The sequence below is a fragment of the Trichogramma pretiosum genome, unplaced genomic scaffold (assembly GCF_000599845.2).
Source record: "Trichogramma pretiosum strain Unisexual culture from Peru unplaced genomic scaffold, Tpre_2.0 scaffold28, whole genome shotgun sequence".
NCBI lineage: Eukaryota > Metazoa > Arthropoda > Insecta > Hymenoptera > Trichogrammatidae > Trichogramma > Trichogramma pretiosum.
In genome coordinates, this window is record NW_019641710.1 from 1,010,085 (window position 1) to 1,033,669 (window position 23,585).

Below are 23,585 nucleotides of genomic sequence, written 5' to 3' on the forward strand. Positions count from 1 at the left end.
GAGCTTATGCTGTATATCTATAGCTAGTCTAGCTCGTGCTCCAGTACGTACAACGTAGCGCATACACAGTCGTGTGCAGTACAAAAATATATATGTCGTATGCAAAAATAGCATAATTTAACATACGCTTATCTTGGCGCGCGCGTCGTGACTCGGCGTTATCTTTAACTTGCTAATGCCTCCTCTCCTCCACTTACCTCTCCTCGGCTCTTGTGCGCTATGTGTATGCGCTACGTAGTACGAGTTACACGTAATAATAATAATGATACGCGCTGCGACTGCTTCGACTGCGAGCTTTTTCGTCGTGGCAATTCGTGGCGTCCAACTGCTCGCCTCGGCGACCACCACGACGATCTACCAAAAACTAGGAGCTAACAAAACTAGTCCGCAGCTCCACCGATCGTTCGTCGCTTCGATCTTCAACGACGATTAAGATTCAATGCTAAGAATACAGCTGTGAGTTTGAATGAGTTCATACGATATCATGCGTGTCGCAGCCATTTCTTTGGCTATCGATGCAGGAAAACGGAGATTCGGAGCGACGATCCGCGCATTTTCACGTACAACATAATAGTCGGAGCTGCCACGAGGCCGCTGCGTGTGGAGAGTACCTCCTGCAAGCACGTCCGTACCTCGGCCGATGTATTTTTATAGGCATTTTTATTCCGTCTTTTTTTCGCGCTCGCTAAACGAGCTCCTCTCTCTAGACTCTACATCATACGCCCGTTCGTTTCGAAGCTGTGTTATATGTGTATGTGTATATTATAATCGCAGTTCCATGCTATATATAAACGCTTGCGTACGCTATGTGTGTGCGAGCGAGACAGAGACAAAGAGAGAGAGAGAGAGAGAGAGAGAGAGACCGGTTGGTCCACTCTTTCGCGCGCTCAAGCACACGCACACACACATAGCGCACACTCTTTTTTTACGCTTATTTTTTTTACTCGCTCTCCGGGCAATGCTGCCAACCTTTAAATTTTCGCTACTCGAACTCGACGACGACGGCGGCCAGCGGCAGCGGCTGCGCTCGACTCCGAACGGATACGCGGATTATGCTCGCACACACACACACGCATACTAGTGCACGCACGATGCGGACTGAATAATCATCGGCGGCGTCGCGATCATCATCCTCGACGACGATAGCCGCAAGTTAGCGCATATATTCCATACACCTCTTGCGTGCATGTGTGAGCACTTCCTGACCATCCCCCCTCTTGGCGAGTGCGACGATGCGTCCTCGGCGTCGTCCTCCTCTTCCTGCTGATGCTCGTGCGCGAGCAGCAACCAGAGGAGCGAGCCGGATAAAAAAGTCACTCGTGCGCTCGATAAGATTTTGTTCTCTCTGTGCCACGTATAGTCCTGTAGGCGCGAGTATACAAGCTCGAGTTACGAGACGATCGACGCCACGTGTGCCTCTATGTGTGCTCGCCGAGTGGTGCACCTATATGCGTGTATACACGTATACGCGCGGCATAAATATGTATGAGGCTCGAGCCAGCGAGCCGATATTCTCTCTGTCTCATATTGTTCGACGCATTTACACACGTGTGCGCAGAGTGCGATCACTAACACGCACACATGCACAAACGTACATAGGCTGTCCCCACGAGTAATGTAGAGAGGTCGAAGGCCAAATTACGAGCTCGACGCTGCATATTCATTCTGACGCACACACAGTCACACTTGCCGCTGCTTTTCAAGCCTCATTGACTCTTCTTTATATATATTTATGCGAGCGACTGCGCGCACCTCTTTACATTTATATATTTCGAGCGCGGCTAACGAAAACAATAAAACAAAAGAGGGAGAGAGAGGAGAAAAACGCCGATACAGACCGATCGATTTATAAATTTGCCCGACTCGAGGAGCTTTATATAATTATTATCGGCCGCCACTTAATGAGCTTTACAAACTCGCGCTTTCAAACTGCTTCTGCTGCGCGCCGACCTCTGCCCTTTCGCCGATCAAGGAAACGCTGCCGCGCAGCTATGATTCAGAACTTTATACACGTATTGCACGCATCGCTCGAGCGAGCGAGCATAAATGGACTGCGTGCGACTCACTTAATCGGCCTTTTTCGAATCGCAGCTGCTATATACACGACCCATTGTCCAGTCGAATAAATTATTCACTTTTTTTTCGTTTATTTCTTCGACTATTTTGCTCTTGCATTTTTATCTTGATTGAAACGTCGCGCAAGGAAAGAGGCTCGTCTCGATCTGTGTCGTCCTTTCGTTAACGTACGTAACGTAATAAAAGCAAAAAACGATCGCGTTCGTATAGACGATGGAAACGAGAAGTAAAAACCTCTCGACGATCTTGAGGAATATTTTTTGTTTCCTCGACGTTGACATTCGAGATGAAATGAATTTTATTATGCATACGGCAATGAACGTCGCGCTCGAATACTGTCCTGCGAAAGAAATTAACGAGGATCGCGGCAAAGGGGAATGATATACTCTATCGATTTATCTAAGTTTTTTAATTCCAACAAAGCAATGATAAAAATTAGCAGCAAAAATCAGTCGAGCTCTTGGCCTTGGGTTTTGATACTCAAGGCACGAGGAAAAATTGCTCGACGGGTCACGCCGAGTAATATGTCGAGCTGTCAAATCGAAGCTTTGATTCGTTAATAGCATTTTCAACTGATAATACTCTGTTTACACACTCTCGGATCCTTCAGAAAAATTAACGCATGTTAAATTTGGTAAACATCATCCGAATACGTTTATAATGTGTTGTCTCGTGACAATTTCCAATGGAGACGAATAAATACGTTGTATTGTATTGGAATTTCTGACAAACGCGGGGCTTTGGAACGTTGCTCGTGTCGCCTCAGTTCCGAGCGACTCGTTTTCTCTGCAATTGTGTATAATCTCCATATCTATCTATACGGTCTGCGCAATGCTTACAAATTTCGGGAGCTTAGGAAAACAAACACGCGGCCAAAAATGACCTGCTTAACGATCGATTAAAGAAATAGCTGTGCTCTGACTAGCATATCTCTCGAATTTGACTCTGCGAGTAAAGCCGAAGATTTTGTCAAAATAATATTTGTATAAATTAGTTTGAGGCGCGGGTACGCGTGTTCTTACGAAAAATCTCGAAAATTCGAGAAAGCTCGAGAGTTGCTCGACACGCTACCGAAATCCAAAAGCGCGTATCGTACAAGTACACGCCTGCACGCTTCATCGAATAAAGAAAATCTCGAACGTCTAGCGATAAAATGTATGGGAGCTGCTGGCACATAGGTATGACGTGTTTTTGTGGCCCCGAAATTTTTTTCTTGTCTTTATAGAAATGATGTGTATTTTTGTCACACTCATCGACGAGGAATCCTGGTCTCTTTTCGTTATTTATTTTTATTCACGTCGGCGGAATTGTGCGATAGCGAATTTTTTCGTGTGTATGTGTGTGTATCTTTCGGTGCAGTTACTTATGCAACTAACAAAACAATATAATGAACAAGCTCGACGAAGAAATCATTCGATCGATCGTCGAACATACGAGACCGGAGAGCTGTAAAATACGCGATTGCGATTCGAATCCTTTTTCCGGCACACGCACACACATGCACTAAACACTGGCAAACTTGAAAAAAATGACGAAGAAGAAGAAAGAAAGAGAGAGAGAGAAAAAGTCGAGAGGGTTATCATCAAAGTTGGCGGGTCACTTACAGCGAGAACGTAAACAGCCTATCTGCGTGTAGGCTGCCAACGAGAGCTCAATGCGATAAGCTCTCGTATGTACAGCAGAAATTTTTTGTAAAAATTATATATAGGGTCGCAGCTTTTACGTAAGCGTCAGAGAGCCGGATCATCCACAAGACGTATACCTCTTATTTATGGCGGCATCTTTGTAAGCCGTAATTTCGCAATTGTCAATTGCAACTCGTACTCGCGTTTCAATTCGATAAGGGGGGCGTATATAATAAACGGGGGCGCAGGCCAGCGGCGGCTCGGTTGAAAAATTAAACGGCGATCGCGAGGGTAACGCACGTGGCTTATATCATTCGACGTGTACCTATCTCTGTCGGACGAATGGGCTAGCCGTAAGCTAGATTCTAATTAAGCCAGCCCATTGCAACGTACGGAGGCGCATCGATCATTCCTTGTAACTTTGGTATATATATATGTAGCCGAAGGAGGCCATGCAGTGCCGCTCGAATGACTCTGTATGTGTGTGCGAGCCCTTTAAAGTATTATCCTCGCGGTCGGCCGACGTTTTCATTACTGCGCGCGCCTCGACTATTTCAGGCGATGCAGCCAATGATTACATTATTACGTACGAGTCGCTACCTGTCACTTCGGCCCTTCATTTTTCCTATAGCCATAATAATATTGTGCCTACTTGCTCGATTCCGCTGTAGCAACGATCTCTCGGCGAAATATTATACACGTGTAGGCTCGACGAGTATCGAGCTTTCGACGTTACGAGCTTGAATAAATTAAAAACACGTCCATTTGCGTATTATGGCGCGGACGACGTAAAAGCTCGGTAAAAATATGGCTCGGCAGTTCCACACGTTTATGTACGCGTTCGTTCCTGCATGACATGATATTATATAGAGCTTGCGACCAACTCGCTGTATTGGCGCACGCAACGCCTTAGAACGTCTTTTTCATTTCGACTCAGGGACTTGACCGATGGCAATTAAAATTGCGTATAAACCGGCTCGATGCTTCGAATCGAGCTCGAGTTTTGGTAAAATATTGCATAGACTCGCATATTGTTATAGCTATGATGACTTTGAAGGATATCTTGGGATGGGGAATACACACCTCGGCAGCGGCGGCCTATTTCCATCAGTGCACAATTGATGGTGTAAACAATCGATCATCCGAGCGATCGCACGGTATGTGCACGATATCTGCCATAAGACAGCTGAGCACGTGCACATATTTGCAGGCGAGAAACAAACTGGCTAGCTCTCTCCGACTAGCCTATACCATTTCTAACCCTGTGCGTGATATACTTTTGCGCCCTTTACGTTGCTGAACGCGTCGAGTCTCCTGCATATATGCATGGCCCAGAATTGCAGCGCTATTGGAGCTTTGACGCGCCTCGAGCACAGCGTAATATCGACGCGAACCAACTCAAAGTTTAACCAACTCCTCAAGCATGCGTAATAATTTAGGAGGCATACACACGAACGTACGGGCTGCTATGCAATACATATATACAGCCACACCTGTGCGTATATGAGCCAAATTTTACTGTACGCGCGGCACTCGTCGCGTGCACGAGCGAGTTTATTATAAAGAGACTCGACTCCGCAACAGGGCCGACGACGCGCACGCAGCTGCACGGAGCGCGAAAAAAGACGAGCAAAATTTTAAGCCGGCCACTCTGCATCGTGTGCATGTGTGTACGATAATACGTTTGCGTACTTACTTTATATACTTTTTAGTTACATACTTTACGGAACCTCGCTAGCGGCCGAGGAGAAAGTATGTAATATCTCGGGACGATTTGTACTTGCAGCTTTCGCGAAGTAATCGATGCGCACCCGGCTCTACTCCGTACCACCGCTGCTATTTTTTTTTCTTAATTAGCTCGATTCATTGTTCATGTGCGCGATGTATGTACTTACGCATCCAGTCCGCGTTTTAGATTCAATGTAATTACGTACAGGCCAATTTTTGCCCGCGCTAATTACGATATACGCTCGAGCCAACAAAGTATCGAAAGATCGACTGGCTCGATCGGCAAAGAAAAGCGATGAAATAGCCTCTTCCTCGACCGAGAGGATCCCGACGAATTGCGTATTTTTATTAAAGCTGAACGCAAGAAGTGAATCGTTATTCCGAGCCGACCGCACCTTTCGACGCGCGCGATCTATGTAGTGTGTCCATTTGGAAAAGCCAGTGGCGCGCTCATGGCAAACGAGACTCGCCCTTAAATTCAATATATAAGGTGCAAGCACGCGACAACGAGCATCGTTAATACTGCCTACGCTCTATACCATCCAACGCGCCGATATACGTATACATGAGCTTTGGAAGATATCACCCGCGAGCTGCGTGTACGTACGTACGTACCCTCGTATAAAGAACAGAAAGAGAGAGAGAGAGAGAGAGAGAAAGCACGCAAACTTTGCAGGGTGCGGTCTTCCTCCACCTTCGCTCGTATACGAGCTTTAGCAGCTACACCCTATGTCGCTCTTCTTTTTTTTTTCTCTTTCTCTCTCTCTCTCTCTCTCTCGTCTCTCTTTGTTGCAATCGATATTATGTGTAAGGAAACGGTCCCATGCGCTGTTATGACACGACTTACTTCTTACTTCACCCCTTTTGTAACACTAACTACAATGTACAAATTTTTTTCATTTTTTACAATCATACAATTTGAAACGACATTTTTTCTAGAAAATCAACAATTTCGACTGCATTTATTATAATTTAATAACAAACGATACAAGAGATACAAAAACTTAACAAAAACATTTTCAATCGATCAGACACGAGCATCGTTAAAATTATTCGTGTTTTTCAAGAACACGTACGGATTTGAAATTCGATTTAGCTAAATTTTACAGTTGTTTCATTTCCTACAAGTTATTTTTACAATCTTATAAAATTTGTAATAATAATTAAATTAATACGATGCATAACTAAACATTTACAATTGACAACAATTCATACATTACATTGAATGTAATTTGATTTCTAAACTTTTTCTACTAAAGTTTTAGTACAAAAATTTTCAAAAACATACATTTACAATAATTATTCCAACGCCTTCAATTTTTCACGCACAAGCAATAATTGCCTTTTCACTTCAAAAGCAACAATACCTAAAGCCATTCCTGCATTTAAACTATCTACATTATTATCCAGAGGTATGTTTACACGAACTCCTTTTCTAGAGTTAATCAAATCATATGACTCTTGACTCAATCCTTCTGTTTCACCACCCACAATCAAAATAATCTGGTTTTGTGTGTAATCAACGGAATAGTATGGTATAACAGGTATTTGAGTCATTTTTAGAAGTGGATTCATTTTTTTTCTGTAAGTTCTTTTAGGTTTTTCACTCTTTTTTGACTCATCATTTGATTGTACATCTTCCAGATCATTGTCACTATTTGAAGTTTCTTCAATTTCATGTAACAAAACTTTATCAAAGTCTTCATTACTGAAAGTTTCTTTATTGCTATCAGCAACATAAACATGAGCATCACTGTGTATTAGTGAACGAATGTCCTCCCATTCTTGAGAACCATAAATAGGTACTCTGAAATGAGCACCAGCTGCACTTCGCACAACCTTGCTATCCCAAAAATCTACACAGCCTAAGTAAAAGAGTATAATTCAAAATCAAATTATGTTTAGTTTTATAAATAAGCTAAGTAAAATTTATTAAAAAATCTTTTTACCTTTAGTCAACAGAACTTTTTCACATCCAACACCAGCAGCTGCTCGTAAAATTGAGCCCATATTACCAGGATCACGAACCTGATCGCAAATTATGGTAATTGGTAGAGAATTTTTCCTTGATATTTGCAAAGGTTCTGGTTTTTTAAAAACTCCTACAAATATTTAAAACAAGCATAATATTATTCATAAAAAAAATATATAGTAAAATTAAAAAATTATTTACCCATCATTCCTGGAGCAGTTGTCAATGAAGACCATAATTGAATTGTTCTATACGGAACTTTCAATATTTGTGTCTTTTTATCTGATAGGGGTAAATTATTGATATCTTCCCATTGACTAAAAATAATTGTTTCTGCTTTCAAGCCAGCGTCAATAGCATCTTTGATGTAGCGATGTCCTTCAAGTAGAATTTGATTTTGCTTCTTCCGTTTGTTTTTCAACTTTACAGTCATCATAATAGTCCTAATAAAATAAATTTTTTTATGTAAAAATTTGTAACAATAAATTGTGCATACGTGAATTAAAATACATACTTCATGAGTTTTTCATTCGCTTCTAGTTTAGTAGAAATCTTCAGCTTGCGAGCAGGTTCATCCTGGTTTTTGATACTTGTCTCTTCACTAAATGTTATTTCTTCGTCAAAACATACATTGTCTGCTGTTGGAGTTTTTTGATTTACTTGCTTTGGAATTGGTTTCTTTTTGGCTTCTTTAACAGTAGGAGGAGTTGGATGAGCATAATTTTCTACTTCAAACAACTCATCTTCATTGACAATTTTTTTTACTTGTCTTGCACCCCATCTCGCATAATTTTCAGTTTGTGTAATTAAAAGGGGTGACTCGGTTACAAGTAATTTTTTGATTCCTCTCAAATGTTTCACTATCAATTGTCCTCGTTGCAGCAACATTTTACCTACGTCGTATTTCAATTAATGACAATCTAATGAATGTTTACGTTATTTTAGGTTAGTTTCATAACACAAATACTGGAGTTTCGATAAATTTTCAATAATATCGAAAGTGACAAGTATTGAAACAAGTTCTTGTGAACAATAACTGAAATAATTCACATGAGTTTCGAAAAAAACTTAATGTTTCACTTAAAACTTTTTCAGTTTTCTATAGAACTTTCAAAGCATCGATAACATGCGAGTGAATTAACAAGTCTAAATGCCGGCGCTCATATAATTCCGCTGGATGCGGTTCATCTAGACGTACGGACCACGCACTTGTTGCAAATCTACGATTTGGAATGTGTTTATAGTGTTATTTACTTATCTACATCTATTTTCACAGCTTTAATTAGTAAACAAAAGAAAATCGATACAGTGGATACGTAATATCTGTGTTATCTTTATTCTATCTATATTTTTAGCCAGCAGCGAGCAAAATTCAAGTTAATAAATAGTTTTAGCTCATGGTAAATTGAACACAATGAAGTGTAAAAAATTAATGAAAGTTTAAAAATTATATATAATCATAAAAAAAAATAACTGAATGTAACAGAATTAGTTAGTTTTTTTAACTATTGTTTACAACAATTAATTTAAAAAATTTTAAAAAAATCGGAAAAATTTTTGGTATTTGAAACGAATTATTTCACGCACGGGTTCCAACTCATTATATAGAGACATTGTCTGTCCCGAGCCGATTACTGGTATGACCCATTGAAAAAATGTCACAGCTTTTTCCAAACCTTGATTCCAAACCTTGACATTTTTTATGATTGAATAGTCATCTTCACATTTTATTAAAATCTGTCGGGAGATAATACGTTAATAAATATGAATTTCGAACCGTTAAAAATCTCATAAAAGTTATAAAGATAGTCTTAGAAGTGTAAATTATTGCTAAATATTTATTTTTCATTTTGCTTCGTGATTTTCAGTGTCATCTCACAAAAATCGCATTTAATTTCTTTATGTCAGCTCAGTTCTTATAAATATTAATAAAACACTTACTTTACGCAGGCAACAAAATAAAAAATTAAGTATGCCAGTCGATCTTATTTCCGATTTGTTACCTTAAGTTGAACGAATTAATTTACATTACACGAGGATTTTCTTGCTAAAAATTGTCAGCGTAGAAGGAATGATTAATACAGCTCGCTCATGGATTTACGTAAAAAGGATCAGGGACATTATTATTTGAATAACAAAAGTCTGCGATCATAGGAATGTTCTTTTTGTCATACCAGCCTTTAAATCACCAATAAAACAATTCGGATTAACTATAAATTGTTTTATTTTAATTTTAAAAATACTTATCAACGTTTAAAATTAATCGAATTGAAAGAAAGACAAATAACTTTAAAAAATGTTGAATTTGTGAATACCTTTACAATTGTGATTACATATGAGTATTTTAATTATTAAAAATTTGTTATAGTATATTACACAACAAGGGAGTAAAAGTAAAGAATGTCTCAGATTAAATGTAATTGTGTATAATTGTGTGATGGTATATCATGTTATCTAAGACAATATCTCCTTTCTCCCGTGTTGTGTATACAATTTTTCTTTATACTTTGGCATATAAATCAAATTTTCCGACCGCGCAGTGGGAGGGAAATTTTGTTTTCGGTCAAGATACGAAGAAAAAATATTTTCTATAATTAACATGAATTATTTTCATGTCTTGATGAGGTCTACAACAGATTTAAGAAATTTCAACGAAATTATTTAGTTCTTTCATAACAAGATCTAATTTATAAAATAAAATAAAATAGGTGAAACTATAAATAATTTGATAAATACTTTTTCTTATATCGAGCCAATTTCTATTCGTTTATTTTTAATTCTTAAAGTTGAAAATTATTGCAGATATAAAGTGCATTTTTAGCGGTGACTAAGATTGATCGATTATTAATATGACGACGATTAAAGACATTTTTAATTCTTTAAAAACACAATCAATAAATAGTTGAATAAACGTGCTGTGTTGTTCGCGCTCATTTTTCATATTCCCTGGTCACAAATTTAAATTTACATGCTCGTAACGAACCCACTTTCGCACGCACACACATGCAGAAACGGCGCTGTATACACTCGATCAAGCTAACACCACGAGTTCAGTTTCAATTTCTTTCTTTTTAAACCAACGAGGTTATAATACACAGCCACGATGAAGTAAGTTCTCTCAGATAATCTGTTTATTTAAAGAAAATCGCGACATTTTTTAAAAATATGAGTTGCTGTCTTGGAGTTATGTTGATATTAATCTATGCGTCGTTGATATTTTCAGGATCGGTTTGTGTGCATACAGTGGGTACAAAATCTACCCCGGCCATGGAAAAACTATGGTTAAGGTCGACGGAAAGGTATTTGCTTATTACCAAATTTAATACCATTCTTCAATCATTTATGCTATTTTATAACTTTAATCATGAATTTTACTGTTCTTTATACTTTACCATAGTTACATTCATTTCGGTAGAGATATTTTTTATTGTTTTTACATATCCTTTCCTTTTGCTATAATGAACTAACCATATGATCCTGGTTTGAAATTTTTTAGAACTTCACGTTCTTAAACTCAAAATGTGAATCTGCACATTTGATGAAGCGTAATCCACGTAAGGTGACATGGACTGTGCTTTACAGACGTAAGCACAAGAAAGGTCAGGAAGAAGAGATGGCCAAGAAGAGGACACGCAGGACTCAAAAGTACCAGCGTGCCATCGTTGGTGCATCTCTCACTGACATTATGGCCAAGCGTAACATGAAGCCAGAAATCAGGAAGGCTCAAAGAGAACAAGCCATCAAGTGAGTTGTTCACTTTTATTTAAAGCTATTAGATTTGATAATTAAATTAAATTGGTTTTAATTCAAATTCTTCAAGCTGTTGTAAGAATTACAATTTTTTTGCAAAATTGGATTTATTAGACATTCGTTCTTTGGATATGATTTACTGTTTCATATTTGATTTTGAATGTCTTAGATTAATAAATAAAGGGCTGCTTCACCCAGGATTGCGAATACGTATAGTTTTTACGTGATAACACTGTCTGGCTTTGCGGGTCCTTACAAATACATACAAATACTCAAAATATCTTATGTGATTAACTTATATTGCATTTATTAACATTTCAAATATTTAATTTCAGGGCTGCCAAAGAGCAGAAGAAAGCAGCAAAGGCTGTCAAAAAGGCTGCAGCTCCCGCTAAAGTGAAACCCATCAAACAGAAGGCCACTAAAGTCCAACAAAAGTCGGCTCCAAGAGTCGGAGGAAAGAGATAATTTATTTCTTACAATTAATTTAAAAAAATAAAAAAATTGTTGAATAAAAACAAATAACTTTTTCATTCAATGTCCCATAAATATCTCCTCACTCATTGCAAAAAAATTAAAAAAAATCCAAATGAGATATAATTTTGATCCATGCAAAATAATTTGTTTACTTTTAAACATAAATCTGAGAATGATCATGATTGATTTTATGAAGTAAATGAATCAGACTATACTAAGTTGATACCTTGTTGTACATAGAGACCCTGAAACTTCTAGCGCAAATATATAGCTGGAATATAGGATTTGAATAGATGAAGAGCAAAGTTTATCATGTCTCTGTCATTTTCAAATAATGTGATATTGACAAATTATATTAGTATCTAAGGAGGTGCTGTATGAATTTTGACAATTACTTTGAAGCCCAGTAACCATTGACGTTTCTCAACCTAATTTACTAACTTTGTGTATAAATTAAATCTCAATTTGTGTCTGAGGAAATAGTCAGTGAGAACATTTTTTTAAAAATGGTGAATTAATTGGTAATCAATTATTCTCATTATTAAGAAATTTTAACTAAAAAAAATTATTTGAAAATAAAAAAATTAGGATTATTTTTGAATTTCGATAAAAAATGAAGAACAATTACAACTATTTAAATTTTTCGTTTATTTGTTCGTCAGACATGTATGACTTATGAGCGTATTGACTATTGATGCCTATAAGCCCTTGGCAGTTCGGGGCGCTGTACAGCGCTCACAAGGCCTATAAGCCCTAATCACCTAGTGGAATCATTGCGAAGCTCAAAGCTGTCTGCAAGAACATACGCAATCTTGGTAGACATCGTCCGAGTTCGACCGCCGACGACAAATAATTCCAACCTCTAGTACATCACTATAAAATGTGTAAATAAAGCATTGGAAAAATAATATAAATTCAAAATGCTTGCCCAGTCACTATTAAGTAAATGCCTGACAGGTCAGTACATTTTTTTTATTAAAATGATAGTAGTTGTCATTAAAATTAAATTTTACTTTCAAGGCATCAAAAGCATTCATAATATGTATGGGTATTGTATACCTGTGGCTGGACTCAAATATTTTCGTCCACCTGTCAAATATGGCAAGTACTTATAATTTATCAAAAGTAGTTTTTGTTTATTGTTATTGAGTCTTAAAAAAAATATGCGAATTATTATTTAGATGTGGAAGCTCCGCCTGACACTCGAGGACACAAGTTGCCTATTCTTCCAAAAGTACCACAATATCCACCACAGTTGAAACCTTTCAAAATGCAAAGAAAACTAAAGCTTATGAGAGGTCCAGAATTGGTATTAAATAAGCTATTACACAAACAATATGGTGTTATTGTAAGTATTCGAGTTATACATTAAATTTTTTATTAAATCTATAGAAAAATTAAATAATAAAAAATAAATAGGCTTTGATAGGTGGCAGATTAAGATACGGTCACACAGAAATGGTCAGGTGGACTTGTGGTAAAAAGTTACCCCATAGTGCTTTCAGTTTATGGCGTATTGATCCTCCATGGCAGCCGGTGACTAGACGGGTAAATTTCATAATATTTTAATCTGGTGTAGGGTTTTATTCAATTATAATGTGGTAATCAATTATTTATGTAGGGTCATGGTGTTCGAATGGGTGGAGGAAAAGGATCCATTGATCATTATGTTACTCCTGTTAAAGCTGGACGCGTCATAATAGAAGTTGGAGGTCCCTTTGAATATGAGGAGGTAATTTTATCTTGAAGACTAAACATGAATGACTTATAAAAATGTATCATGCAAATGTTTTATAGGTGAGAAAAGTATTAGAGGAAATAGCTCACAAATTACCATTCAAAGCTATGGCTGTTAGTCAAGAAATCCTAGATCAAATGCATGAAGATGAGCGTTATATAGAAGAAAGTAATCAAAATCCTTACACATGGAAGTATATGATACAAAACAATATTGGTGGTTGTCATCAGTGGATAGCACCAGTTGATAAATATTGGTACAATAAGCATAGATAAAATTGTTAATTTATAAGATTAATTTGAACTCTGTTGTTGGAAAAATTTTATACATTTTTAAATGAGTTTTTTAAAAGCCATTCAAAAGTCAAGATTTTCAAATAAAGTAATGATCAAAACAGTTGATAATTAGAAAATTTAAATTGTAATATCCATCTAACCTTTTTTTATATAATGTAAGGGAAATGGGTTAAATGAAGTAAAGCCAATCTTTTATGATACAATGACAATTTTTTTATATCTTTGACGAAGGTTCGGTGGTAACAACAGGTAAATACTACATATTGTACATTAAGTAGGCAATAGTCGTATCTTATCAAATAGTGATGTTTTTATTTTTATTTATTTTTATTTATTTATTTTTTTAAATATATTTCAGCATGATATATATTTAATGGTTAAGCAACGACTACGACCAGATGTGCATGTGTTAAGAGGCGCAACAATGACAACCTGGACACATTAAATGTCGTTCGTACGTTATACAAATATATAGTGTAGCGCAGCGACGGCAATGCTGTTTATTAATGTCAACTTTTATCTGTAACAATGAAAGCATCGGTTACTCTAAGTAATAATTAACAATGAATTGTGTTATCTTTCATGGACCGAGAAAGTAAGCGATGATTTATAATGCCTTCGCGATGAACAGGGTCGTTGTCGTTGCCTGCACCGACAAGAATCGATTTTTTTTTCTCTTACTTATTTCTGGCGCACTGCAATAGCGTATTAATATAAGTTATGCTACATTTACTTAATTATTTTTTCATTTCAATCTTTCACTGTTATATTTATTTTTTGTTCGTGCTTAGATTTACTTATATTTTATCAATAGGTATTAGAGCGCGACAAGTCGTGCCAAAGGAATGATTAATTCAAGTCTTTGTTTTTCTGTTCTTTATTGTATGCAGATATTATGTTATCGTCCTGCTTGAAGTTTCGTCATCCCTCGATATGGCTTAAGATGATTCGTGAAATCTACTCCTTTTTTCAAGTTACATCAATTTTAAATGATTAATTACTGACTTTTTTTTAATTTTGACGAAAAAATATTTTGATGATTAGAAAATAGTTCAGATTAACTAAAAGGGACAAATAATGAATTAAAATTGATTCTTCATTTCTCATTGTACATACCGATATGTATTTTTACTTTGTCAGGATATTTCATCAATATTATTATTTGTTTTCCGTAAGACTGTGTCTACGCAATCATGCAAGCACATACTTCTTACGTGTCACTTGGTAATCGAATTGCTATACATGATTTCTAAACCACGTCGGTAAAATATTTTTTACTCTTTGCATGATAATGGTGTCTTGTAATTGAGACTATACACAGTTATTATTATTTTTATAGAAATGGATCGTTAAAACAGAAGATGAAATTCATTTGGTTGCCTCAAATATTTTGAAAAAATCCTCAACTCGTAGCATTGCCAATTCCAACTAAAATGTATTTACAATACGTTTTTCTCTTTACAAAAATTGAATGAGACTACTACCCAATTAACTTATGAGAAGTTTATAAAATGTATAAGCGATCAACATTGCCACTTAGAAAAAAAAACATAGGCAATTTTTTGATAATTCACCGTCCGGTAAGTCTTAATGACTGCGTGAATTTCAGTCCACCATTCACATTTTTATATTTGCTCGTCAATTTATTATTTATAATACTTTGTCATGGAAATTCAATAATATGCAAGACGCCATGTTAATTATTTATAAAATTTTCCGAACTTGTACGAAGCGAACTTTAATTATTATATTTAACGCGTGAAATCGTAATATTTTCACAAGCTCATTTATTAAAACAAAAGCACTCGCTGCACCATAATTAAACGACAGACAGTTCAAAGTGTTCTCCAGAAATTAAGAAAATAACAATTATACATAGGTTTGACAAATAGCCGTATCAAGCTTGAATCTAGTTCTTTAGACAGTACATTATAAATTTAGTTCATTAGGGAGAGCAGACACGCGTTCACATTTGTATACAATTAATCGATTTAATAACAGTGTCAAATCACGCATTGTACACATATCATTATTATATATTTTTTAGTTGCTGCTTTAACACTGCGCAGGACTAGACTCTTATTGTTAATATTCATATATTTATGTATATTTTTCATTTATATATTTTCATCTATCATCCGTTTTCTTTTATTATGTTATTTCATCTATAGAAATGTTTTTTTCTCTCGTTATTTGTCTTGCATGGAAATCTTTTCATTAATTATAATAATAAGCGATGTGTTTGTATATATAATTATTCATATATTTGTAAATATATATAGGTGTGTGTCACACATTTCTGTGCTATACTGCATGTAATAAGCATTTATTTTTCGCCTTAATTCGCATCTATCGGTAAATATCTTTTGTGAATTATAATAATATGCATTTTTAGAGTTGATAAACCTGTCTCCATAATCGTCACTTCCCATTCGGATAATGGCATTCATCACTTCAGCGTGGTTGATATGAATTATATACAAAAAATAAATCTTTGAAGCAATTCAAAGTGAAATATGATCAATTGATGCTAGGTACAAATTTACGTTCTTGATATGCAATTACGCATTAAAAGAATTGTGTTCATACTGAATTAAAAATAATTTTTGATACAATGAAGTATAGCAACTTAATGGTTTTTTAGTTTAATATTATTTACGGCTAATACTATAATTTTTAAAGCTCTCTTTTTATAGCAAAAAAGTCAAGTCACGCAGACCTTACAATGAAACAAAATATACAACTTCTTTTAACCAAGACCTGTACGAATAAGCTATAAGCTCTCTAGAGTTGGCATACACATTATCGATAGAGCATTACATTATGTTTTGCATTTAGAATTTTGGTCAGGACCTTCTTAAATTCGATGGCACTCGTTGACTGCATGAAGTTCATGTACAATACGATATTATGCGCAAAATTCATCATTGTATCTGATTATTCAGCATGAAATTCTACCATACTTATCATTAAATAAGCTAATTTTTCGGTAAAATTGGTCGTTTTGTACAAATCAAAAAGAAATATTTAAGTACACACATATATTATACTTGCCAAAAAATACTCTTGTTAATTTTGAATATATTTTAATTATTATGTAATTGATTCAATCTCAATATATACAAAATAAAATAGTTATATGAAAAATAATTAGCAACCTGATAGCCAGCCATATCAATGTTTCAAATAATTTTTTCAATAATCTATCAATCATATTCTTCATTCATTAATGTAATTTGAATAATCTTATTGTAATATCGTTTTTAAATTGTTACACTGTTATGACACATCGTTGCAAGCTAAAAACGTGCACGTTTGAGACTTGTGAAGTAGAAAACAATAACAAGTGATAAGTATACTTTTCTTTCTTTTGTATCAAAGGGATTCATCATCGTAAAAATTCGATACTTATTTTTTTACTGGTACTGAGCATTCAGCAAAAATAATCGATCCTCGGATGCACTAGGCGATATACATGTTTAGTGTACCGATTTTTTATTTATCCATCGTCCGTTGCGTCCTTATGTATACATATATCATATTTATATTATCGAATTTCTTCGACAAGTCGATATGAGTTATTTTATAAATGTATGGCATGAACTAATTTAAAGATTATCTCATATAATGAAAACAAATGAATGAAAAGAATCAAAGATTTAAACATTTTCTGTGCAATATTTGGATCAGTGCGGAAGACATTTTTAATAATACTTATGAATCGTTATTTTAGAATACAAATGCACGAGCAAGACTGAAAGCAATAGAAGAATTTTTTCTGTTAGAGGAATCATAAAGTGGCGCTCGTATAGCAACTGTTTCAATGATTAATCTTTTAAAAACAATTTTCGATTCAAATTTTTGAATAATTTTTATAAACATTATCGTATATTATATACAGTCTTAAAATTTAAACATTTATAAACATCACAACGTACGGCAGATCATGTGCAGTGACAACCGATACAGTATAACAATATATCATTGAACCAGAGTAATATTTTTATAATTCATTTTTTCCGGAGACATAACAAAAGGCAGTGAATGCAGTCATAGACAGTTGAATATTCAATAAATCTTAATAAAAGCAACCAATTTTCAATTATCATTTAAAACCATATTTCTCATAATTGTAATAAATATAATAAATCTGTGAATAGATTATTTTCATACCTTTTATAAAAATTGAATCGTTGCTCGTACACATATAATGTACTGCCGTACCAAATATAAGCTATATCTACCCAATCACGATTTAATTGAAGCATTCACGCATCAATATTTACTTTTATATTAATACTGGGTTTGTTATATAATATCGAGGCGTATAAGCTATTTGTTCTATTAGTAGTTTCCACCGAACATCTCCAGCGTAATATTTATATAACTTTTTTCCTAAACATTTTCAAACAAGTCGCTCGTGTTAAATTGAACACATATTATACAATACACTGTAAGCCTTATTCTTTTGATACTTATAGAAGTTATTCTAGCACTGAAGACACACACCTACTACGCATTCCTTTAATTATGTCAACTGAATACGGGACCGAAAATATACCATTCATACGCATTACATTAATCTCGCCTGCAAATATTCATGAAGTACAAGTGAATCGTTCAAGCCACGATTAATCACACAAATTGAAATAATATATTACATCGCAAGTATATACAAATCATTTCTTTGTACAAAAAACTATAATAATCATCTATTCGACTTAATAAAATATACGTATTCCAGAACGAGTGAGCCTTTTTCGATTCACGCGTTGAAAGAAAGGCTTGTTACACTCGTTACAACGAAAGATGAAGTACACCAAGACAACTCGAAAATTTCGCAAGCTTATAAATTTATAACAGCTTGTAAAACCCTGCGATACGAATTAGTCTTGAGCAACTTGCACGCACGCATACAGAGTTTATTTAGAAGCGCATAACGCATATGTGGGAAAGTTATGGCTTTTTCATTTTCTTTCAGCCCATCGATGTCGTCGTATAAAAGCATCGCATTCATTCAGTCTCTTTTATATGCAAATATATATATATATTTTCTTCGTTTATATACTTATATTGATAAATCGGGTGTATGAGAGCGTGAGCGTGTGTAAGATATTATATTAAATGCATTGTGAATTAGTGTTTTTTTTTCACCTAAATCTTCATGCAAATACTAGTAAAAGATTTTTCTGCATTGGAAATTTTATTCTTCTTGCTTAGGGTAACACGAAAATTTCCCTTTTCATTACTTTTAATCATACGCGATAATTATGTTTCATACGTTTTCGCACTATCAAAGCTGACTAGATAAGAAACGACTCGAGCGCCTAAGCTAGACACAATTTGTCAATTAGACAAATGATATTCTTGGAAAGAAATAAATGCTTTACGCATCTAATCTTTCAAACTACAATTAAAAACCACCCTTCGACTCATTCTGATTTTACTCTATACCTACTAACCCTTTTTTACATACCCTCATACTTATTGCTCATCGTTTCTGTTGTTTAATTTTTTTTTTATTTTCTTCAATAAATGGGGTCGAATAACCATTGTGTTCGAACTGGTTCTCAAAGTGCCAAACTACAATTCATCAGTTTTTTTTTAAACAAATTCTCTATCGATTTAAGCCGAAAAGTCCGATTTTATGTGCGTTATGTAAAAACGATTCTTATTGCGCTAGCTGACGAGCATAATCATTGTCATGGTCATTATTATCGTAACGACCTTCGTTAAGCTCCGTGATAGCTACGCATTTAGGCCTGCCCTAGGCGTTCGATTCTTTTAAATTGTCAAAATACTGCATGATTTGATTGTAGTCCATGTCTAGATTTAGTTCGTCCAACGTCGAGCCACCAGTAGTAGGGGCTGTAATCGATGATGCCGATGTCTCTTGCTGTGGTTGCTGCTGTTGTTGGTTATTATCGTTTTGCGACGTATTTCCCGACGACGAATTATTCGATGAATCTGATGAAACGAACATCGGATTTCCTACAACAGTGGCTCTTTTCGATTCGCGCGAACGACCTCTTTTATGACGGATTTCGACGTCCCTGCTGCGCCCCTGCGATAAAAACAAAAATGAACAAAAAATTATAATTGTCCGTCATTGCGGTAGCATAAAAATCCATGTTAATGCAATCTTACCGATTTGCCACGGACTTCTACAAAAATCTCATCAGCGTTGGAATTTTTATCTTTGTCGTTGATCACGTCGTTGGACACTGCTGCACTGTTGCTGCTACTTCGTGATCTGCCCGATTTCGAGCGATGATGATGATGCTTGGAGGATTCGTGACGCGACCTCGGCATATGATGATCCGAGCCATTGCTGGGGTTCGACGCCGGAGCAGCTGTTGCAGCTGCAGCATTATTGCTACTACTACTCGCCGCGCGTTGATGATGATGGTGACGATGACGTTTGGGCGTCTCCGGCATGAGACGGCTACCTCGATGGGGAGGTACCGGTGGCTTGTAATCTTCGTTGCCGTTGTCCGACATGGCCGATGATATTTTGTGGGGTGGCAAGGGTGGCGCTGCAGTTTCGTTATTTCCGCTGCGCCGAGGAGAACAAAAAGTTAAGACGTCAGTTTTTTCGGATTTGAAAAAAATTCGAAGTGAAAATGAGTCCGACTGTACTAACTTGTCGCGAAGATGGCTCGTGCTTCTTGCGGACGATTTGGAAGATAAGCCACGATGTTGGCGGTCTCGTTTGCAATAAGTCGTGGAGTCGATAGGAGCCGAGGCCGAGCTACTCGAACGAGCCGGTGGCAATTCGACGTGATGCGGATTATCGAAGCTATTCAAAGCTTCTTCTTCGGGTTCGGCAGCAAGCGGATTGCTCGTTACTCTTACCTGCAAATTTATCATTTCATTAACGAAATTCATCTTGATTTAAAAGCTTACGGTAGTAATCGAGATTTTCGATGTACACATATACAGACCTGCTGGGGAGCACACGCGGCACGTTCGAGCGTCGCCCTGCCGAGCCATACCCAGTCGTGGGCATTGGTCGTGGACTCGCGGGGCTGCCTGTTGGGTCGCAGATTGTGATTGCTGGCGAACTGGCTGGCGGCGGCGCGGGCGGCCTCGAGCACCGGCAGAGCCGCTGAGTCGGAATTCGTCGGCGACACGGGCTTGAGCTTGCTCGCGTAGACCACGCAGGCTCCCACAAAAACGACGATGGCGAAGCAGAAGGCGGCCAAGAGCACGTACATGCCTATTTCCAGCGGGGTCATGTGGTGGTCGGTGTTGGGACGAATACCCACGCCTCCCATGCCTGCGGACGATAGTAGATGCATTTAATAGCCAAATTAAATTTCTGACGCTCGAATGCACCGCTTCAAAGTGATTCGAGTATTTACGATCGATTCTCTTTAGGTATGCATCTCAAGCTTGAAACTTTCCCAATTATCGACTCAGCGATAATATTACGTATTCTTAATAAATCCTGACTTATCGAACATTCGCAGATCATCGATAAAGGCGATTAGTAAAGCATTGATATGATCGCTTACCAATGAGTATGTCCTGAAGATCCGGAGCCATTTCTCTGTTTCCGGCTTTTCTCTCGCGATGATGAGCGCTCAAACCCAAATTGCCACCCCCGTCGTTCTGAACGAACTCGGGCCGGCTGGGCAAGTCACTCGATGCAAAGTCCACTTCGACGTTGGCGGTCGCCGACGCAAGGGGCGTTGCCACGTTGGAAGACGCCGAGGATGACGACGCCGCCGACGACGACGACGACGAGGACGACGATGAAGATGCAGTGGAGGCTCGGGCTTGCGGCGAACTCGACGACTTGCCGCGACGACCGGACGTTCGACATGCGTCGGCCAGCTGAAGACTCACTCGCAGCAATTCGCCGCGTCCCTCGCCGACGGCTATCACGCGCGGATGATGCGAAGCTGCCATGGGCGCGAACGCCACCACGTCTGGATCGAGACTCTCAACGACCAGTTGATAATTCGACACCTGGAGTCACATGAAAATGTTTACTTTTAGAGAAAATAAAAAAAACCGATCTCATTGGAAACTAACATTTTTCAGAGCTTTAAAATAGAAATATCCACGTATCAAAATTTTAATTAAGCATGGTTCAGTAACCCGCAGGGTGTTATTTATAAATACGAGATTTCCTCCGACTTTTTTGTCCTCGTCCTATTTCAAGCGTCGTTGAATAACGAATGGATCTGGGCGAAGTACATCTTCAAAACGGATATCGGAAAGTTACACTTAAGTGCAAAGCTTCGAAGCAGTGGCGTGAATTAATGCACTCGCATACATGCGCGCACACATATACACCCTGACACAAGTAGAGCAGGATCGATTCAGTCAGACGCGCCGAAGGAGAGAAAACGAGCGAGCTCGAATATGCGCGTCGTTTGCAGTTGTGTATACAGGCCGTTTATACCTAGGCGATCTGGCTTCGTAGAAAGTGTAAAATTATTCGAGCATCCGATTGTGTAATTAAATCAAACTCGTTGAGAAAGAATAAGCCGGTACAATTTGCGATATTGCGCGCCGTCTTTTCGGTGTATTTGCAAATAAGCATTGTCACGCAGAGAAGCTTCGAGCAAGCCGCTTTTGTTACTGCAGCCGCTCGACTTGTTTCTCGCAGAAATCAGTGCATACAAGACAGGAGTAGGCCATAGGAAAAGATAAAAAAAATCTCACCGCAATCTCCCTCAGGGGCGTCCTCGCGCCGTCGGAGAATTCGATATCGATATCCAACAGGCCCTCCTGGTACTGCGCCGTCAACTTCCTCGTGACGGATGTCTCGGCGACGTAGCCGTTCTCGATGGCCGAGTCCGGAGTGATGCTGAGCTGCAGCCCCGAGACGACTTTCACCGAGAGCTGAGTTATGGCCACGCGATCGTTGCCGACTCGGACCTCCCGGGCGCCGATGACGCGGCCGGTGATCGGCGATAGAACCTGCACCTCCGTGCGTCCGATTCCGCGTCCCTGGACGATGCGGCCCTGGAGCAAGGTGGCGATTCGTGGGTCGGAGACTCGCAGGAGTCCCGCGACGAGGTCGGTGACGCGCAGCCAAGTGCGACGATTCACGAAGTACGAGACTCTACCGGAGTCGTGGTCGGCTGCGAGGAATCGGGCGTGCACCTGTGGAGTCGCAAACGAGACATTAAGCAAAAGTTCGGGAAGGTACGATGGGAGTGGCCGCGATGAATTACCTCGACGGGGCTCTGCTGGAAACGCAGCCGACAGCTGCTGCTGGCCGAGGATCTATCGATGGCATTGATCTCGTCCCACTTGTCGGCGCTGCGGAAGCGCATCTTGCCGCTTCCTGCGCCCATGGCCTCGGGCTCGTCCACCTCGTCCTCGCCCTCCTCGTCCTCGTCGTCCTCCTCCTCTTCCTCGTCTTCGTCCTCGTAATCGGCCTCGTCGTCTTTGTCGCCGCCGGTGGCCACTTGCGGTTGCTCGGCCAGAGCGGCGCTGCGCTTCTTAATCTTGCTGGGCTTCTTGGCGTCCGCTCGGGACACGATGGAATTAAGATCGGAGGACAAGCTGCTGCGCTTGTTCTTGGCCAAGACATTGTCCTCGGGAACTTTCCAGCCCTTGATCTGATTGAGACGCGTGTCGACCACCGACACTTCCAACGGAAATTCGGGCATCCAGACTGTGAAGCGAGCCAGACCCGTGTAAGTGCCGTATTTAACGAGCACCGAGGCATTGCTCGAGCCACGGATTTCCGAGCCGTCGACGTACACGCTGCTGCACGAAGATGAGACCTAGAATTTTACAAGTTGGGTCAAAAAACTGCCAGAGAATCAAGGGGCGGAAAAAACGAAATATGCTCGTATGATACGTAAACAGAGCGAGCTAGAAACGTCGAGTACGCGAAAAATGGAAAACTCGTAATTGAGACTTGGCTCGAAGTGAAAAATAATGAGGGCTACTTGAGA

At 38.3% G+C, this 23,585-nt stretch overlaps 4 protein-coding genes across 4 annotated transcripts in view; 2 read left to right on the top strand and 2 right to left on the bottom strand.

Moving 5' to 3' along the window:
* Positions 1-6,358: 6,358 nt before the first annotated feature.
* Positions 6,359-8,676, bottom strand: LOC106658962 (rRNA methyltransferase 3, mitochondrial). Its single transcript, XM_014381188.2, has 4 exons — positions 7,916-8,676; positions 7,603-7,844; positions 7,379-7,531; positions 6,359-7,294 (listed from the first exon to the last, which is right to left on the bottom strand). Exons 1-4 carry the CDS (start codon positions 8,287-8,289, stop codon positions 6,729-6,731), a joined length of 1,335 nt encoding a protein of 444 aa, XP_014236674.1. The 5' UTR covers positions 8,290-8,676; the 3' UTR covers positions 6,359-6,728.
* Positions 8,677-10,404: 1,728 nt separating this feature from the next.
* On the top strand, positions 10,405-11,669 carry LOC106658965 (60S ribosomal protein L24). Its single transcript, XM_014381190.2, has 4 exons — positions 10,405-10,509; positions 10,625-10,700; positions 10,898-11,145; positions 11,487-11,669. Exons 1-4 carry the CDS (start codon positions 10,505-10,507, stop codon positions 11,617-11,619), a joined length of 462 nt encoding a protein of 153 aa, XP_014236676.1. The 5' UTR covers positions 10,405-10,504; the 3' UTR covers positions 11,620-11,669.
* Positions 11,670-12,316: 647 nt separating this feature from the next.
* On the top strand, positions 12,317-13,753 carry LOC106658963 (39S ribosomal protein L16, mitochondrial). Its single transcript, XM_014381189.2, has 6 exons — positions 12,317-12,585; positions 12,649-12,729; positions 12,810-12,976; positions 13,048-13,176; positions 13,250-13,360; positions 13,426-13,753. The coding sequence occupies exons 1-6, from the start codon at positions 12,549-12,551 to the stop codon at positions 13,639-13,641; spliced, it is 741 nt and encodes a 246-aa protein (XP_014236675.1). The 5' UTR covers positions 12,317-12,548; the 3' UTR covers positions 13,642-13,753.
* A 3,790-nt stretch (positions 13,754-17,543) lies between these two features.
* The window catches only part of LOC106658961 (transmembrane protein 132B), a 68,464-nt gene continuing 62,422 nt past the window's right edge, over positions 17,544-23,585 (bottom strand). Inside the window, exons 8-14 of the mRNA XM_023463219.1 lie at positions 22,854-23,411; positions 22,339-22,782; positions 21,180-21,636; positions 20,607-20,941; positions 20,306-20,517; positions 19,810-20,218; positions 17,544-19,726 (exon numbers count right to left, since the gene is read on the bottom strand). Coding sequence (XP_023318987.1) covers positions 19,430-19,726; positions 19,810-20,218; positions 20,306-20,517; positions 20,607-20,941; positions 21,180-21,636; positions 22,339-22,782; positions 22,854-23,411 — 2,712 coding nt within the window. The 3' untranslated portion in view covers positions 17,544-19,429. The remainder of the gene's footprint in view (positions 19,727-19,809; positions 20,219-20,305; positions 20,518-20,606; positions 20,942-21,179; positions 21,637-22,338; positions 22,783-22,853; positions 23,412-23,585) is intronic.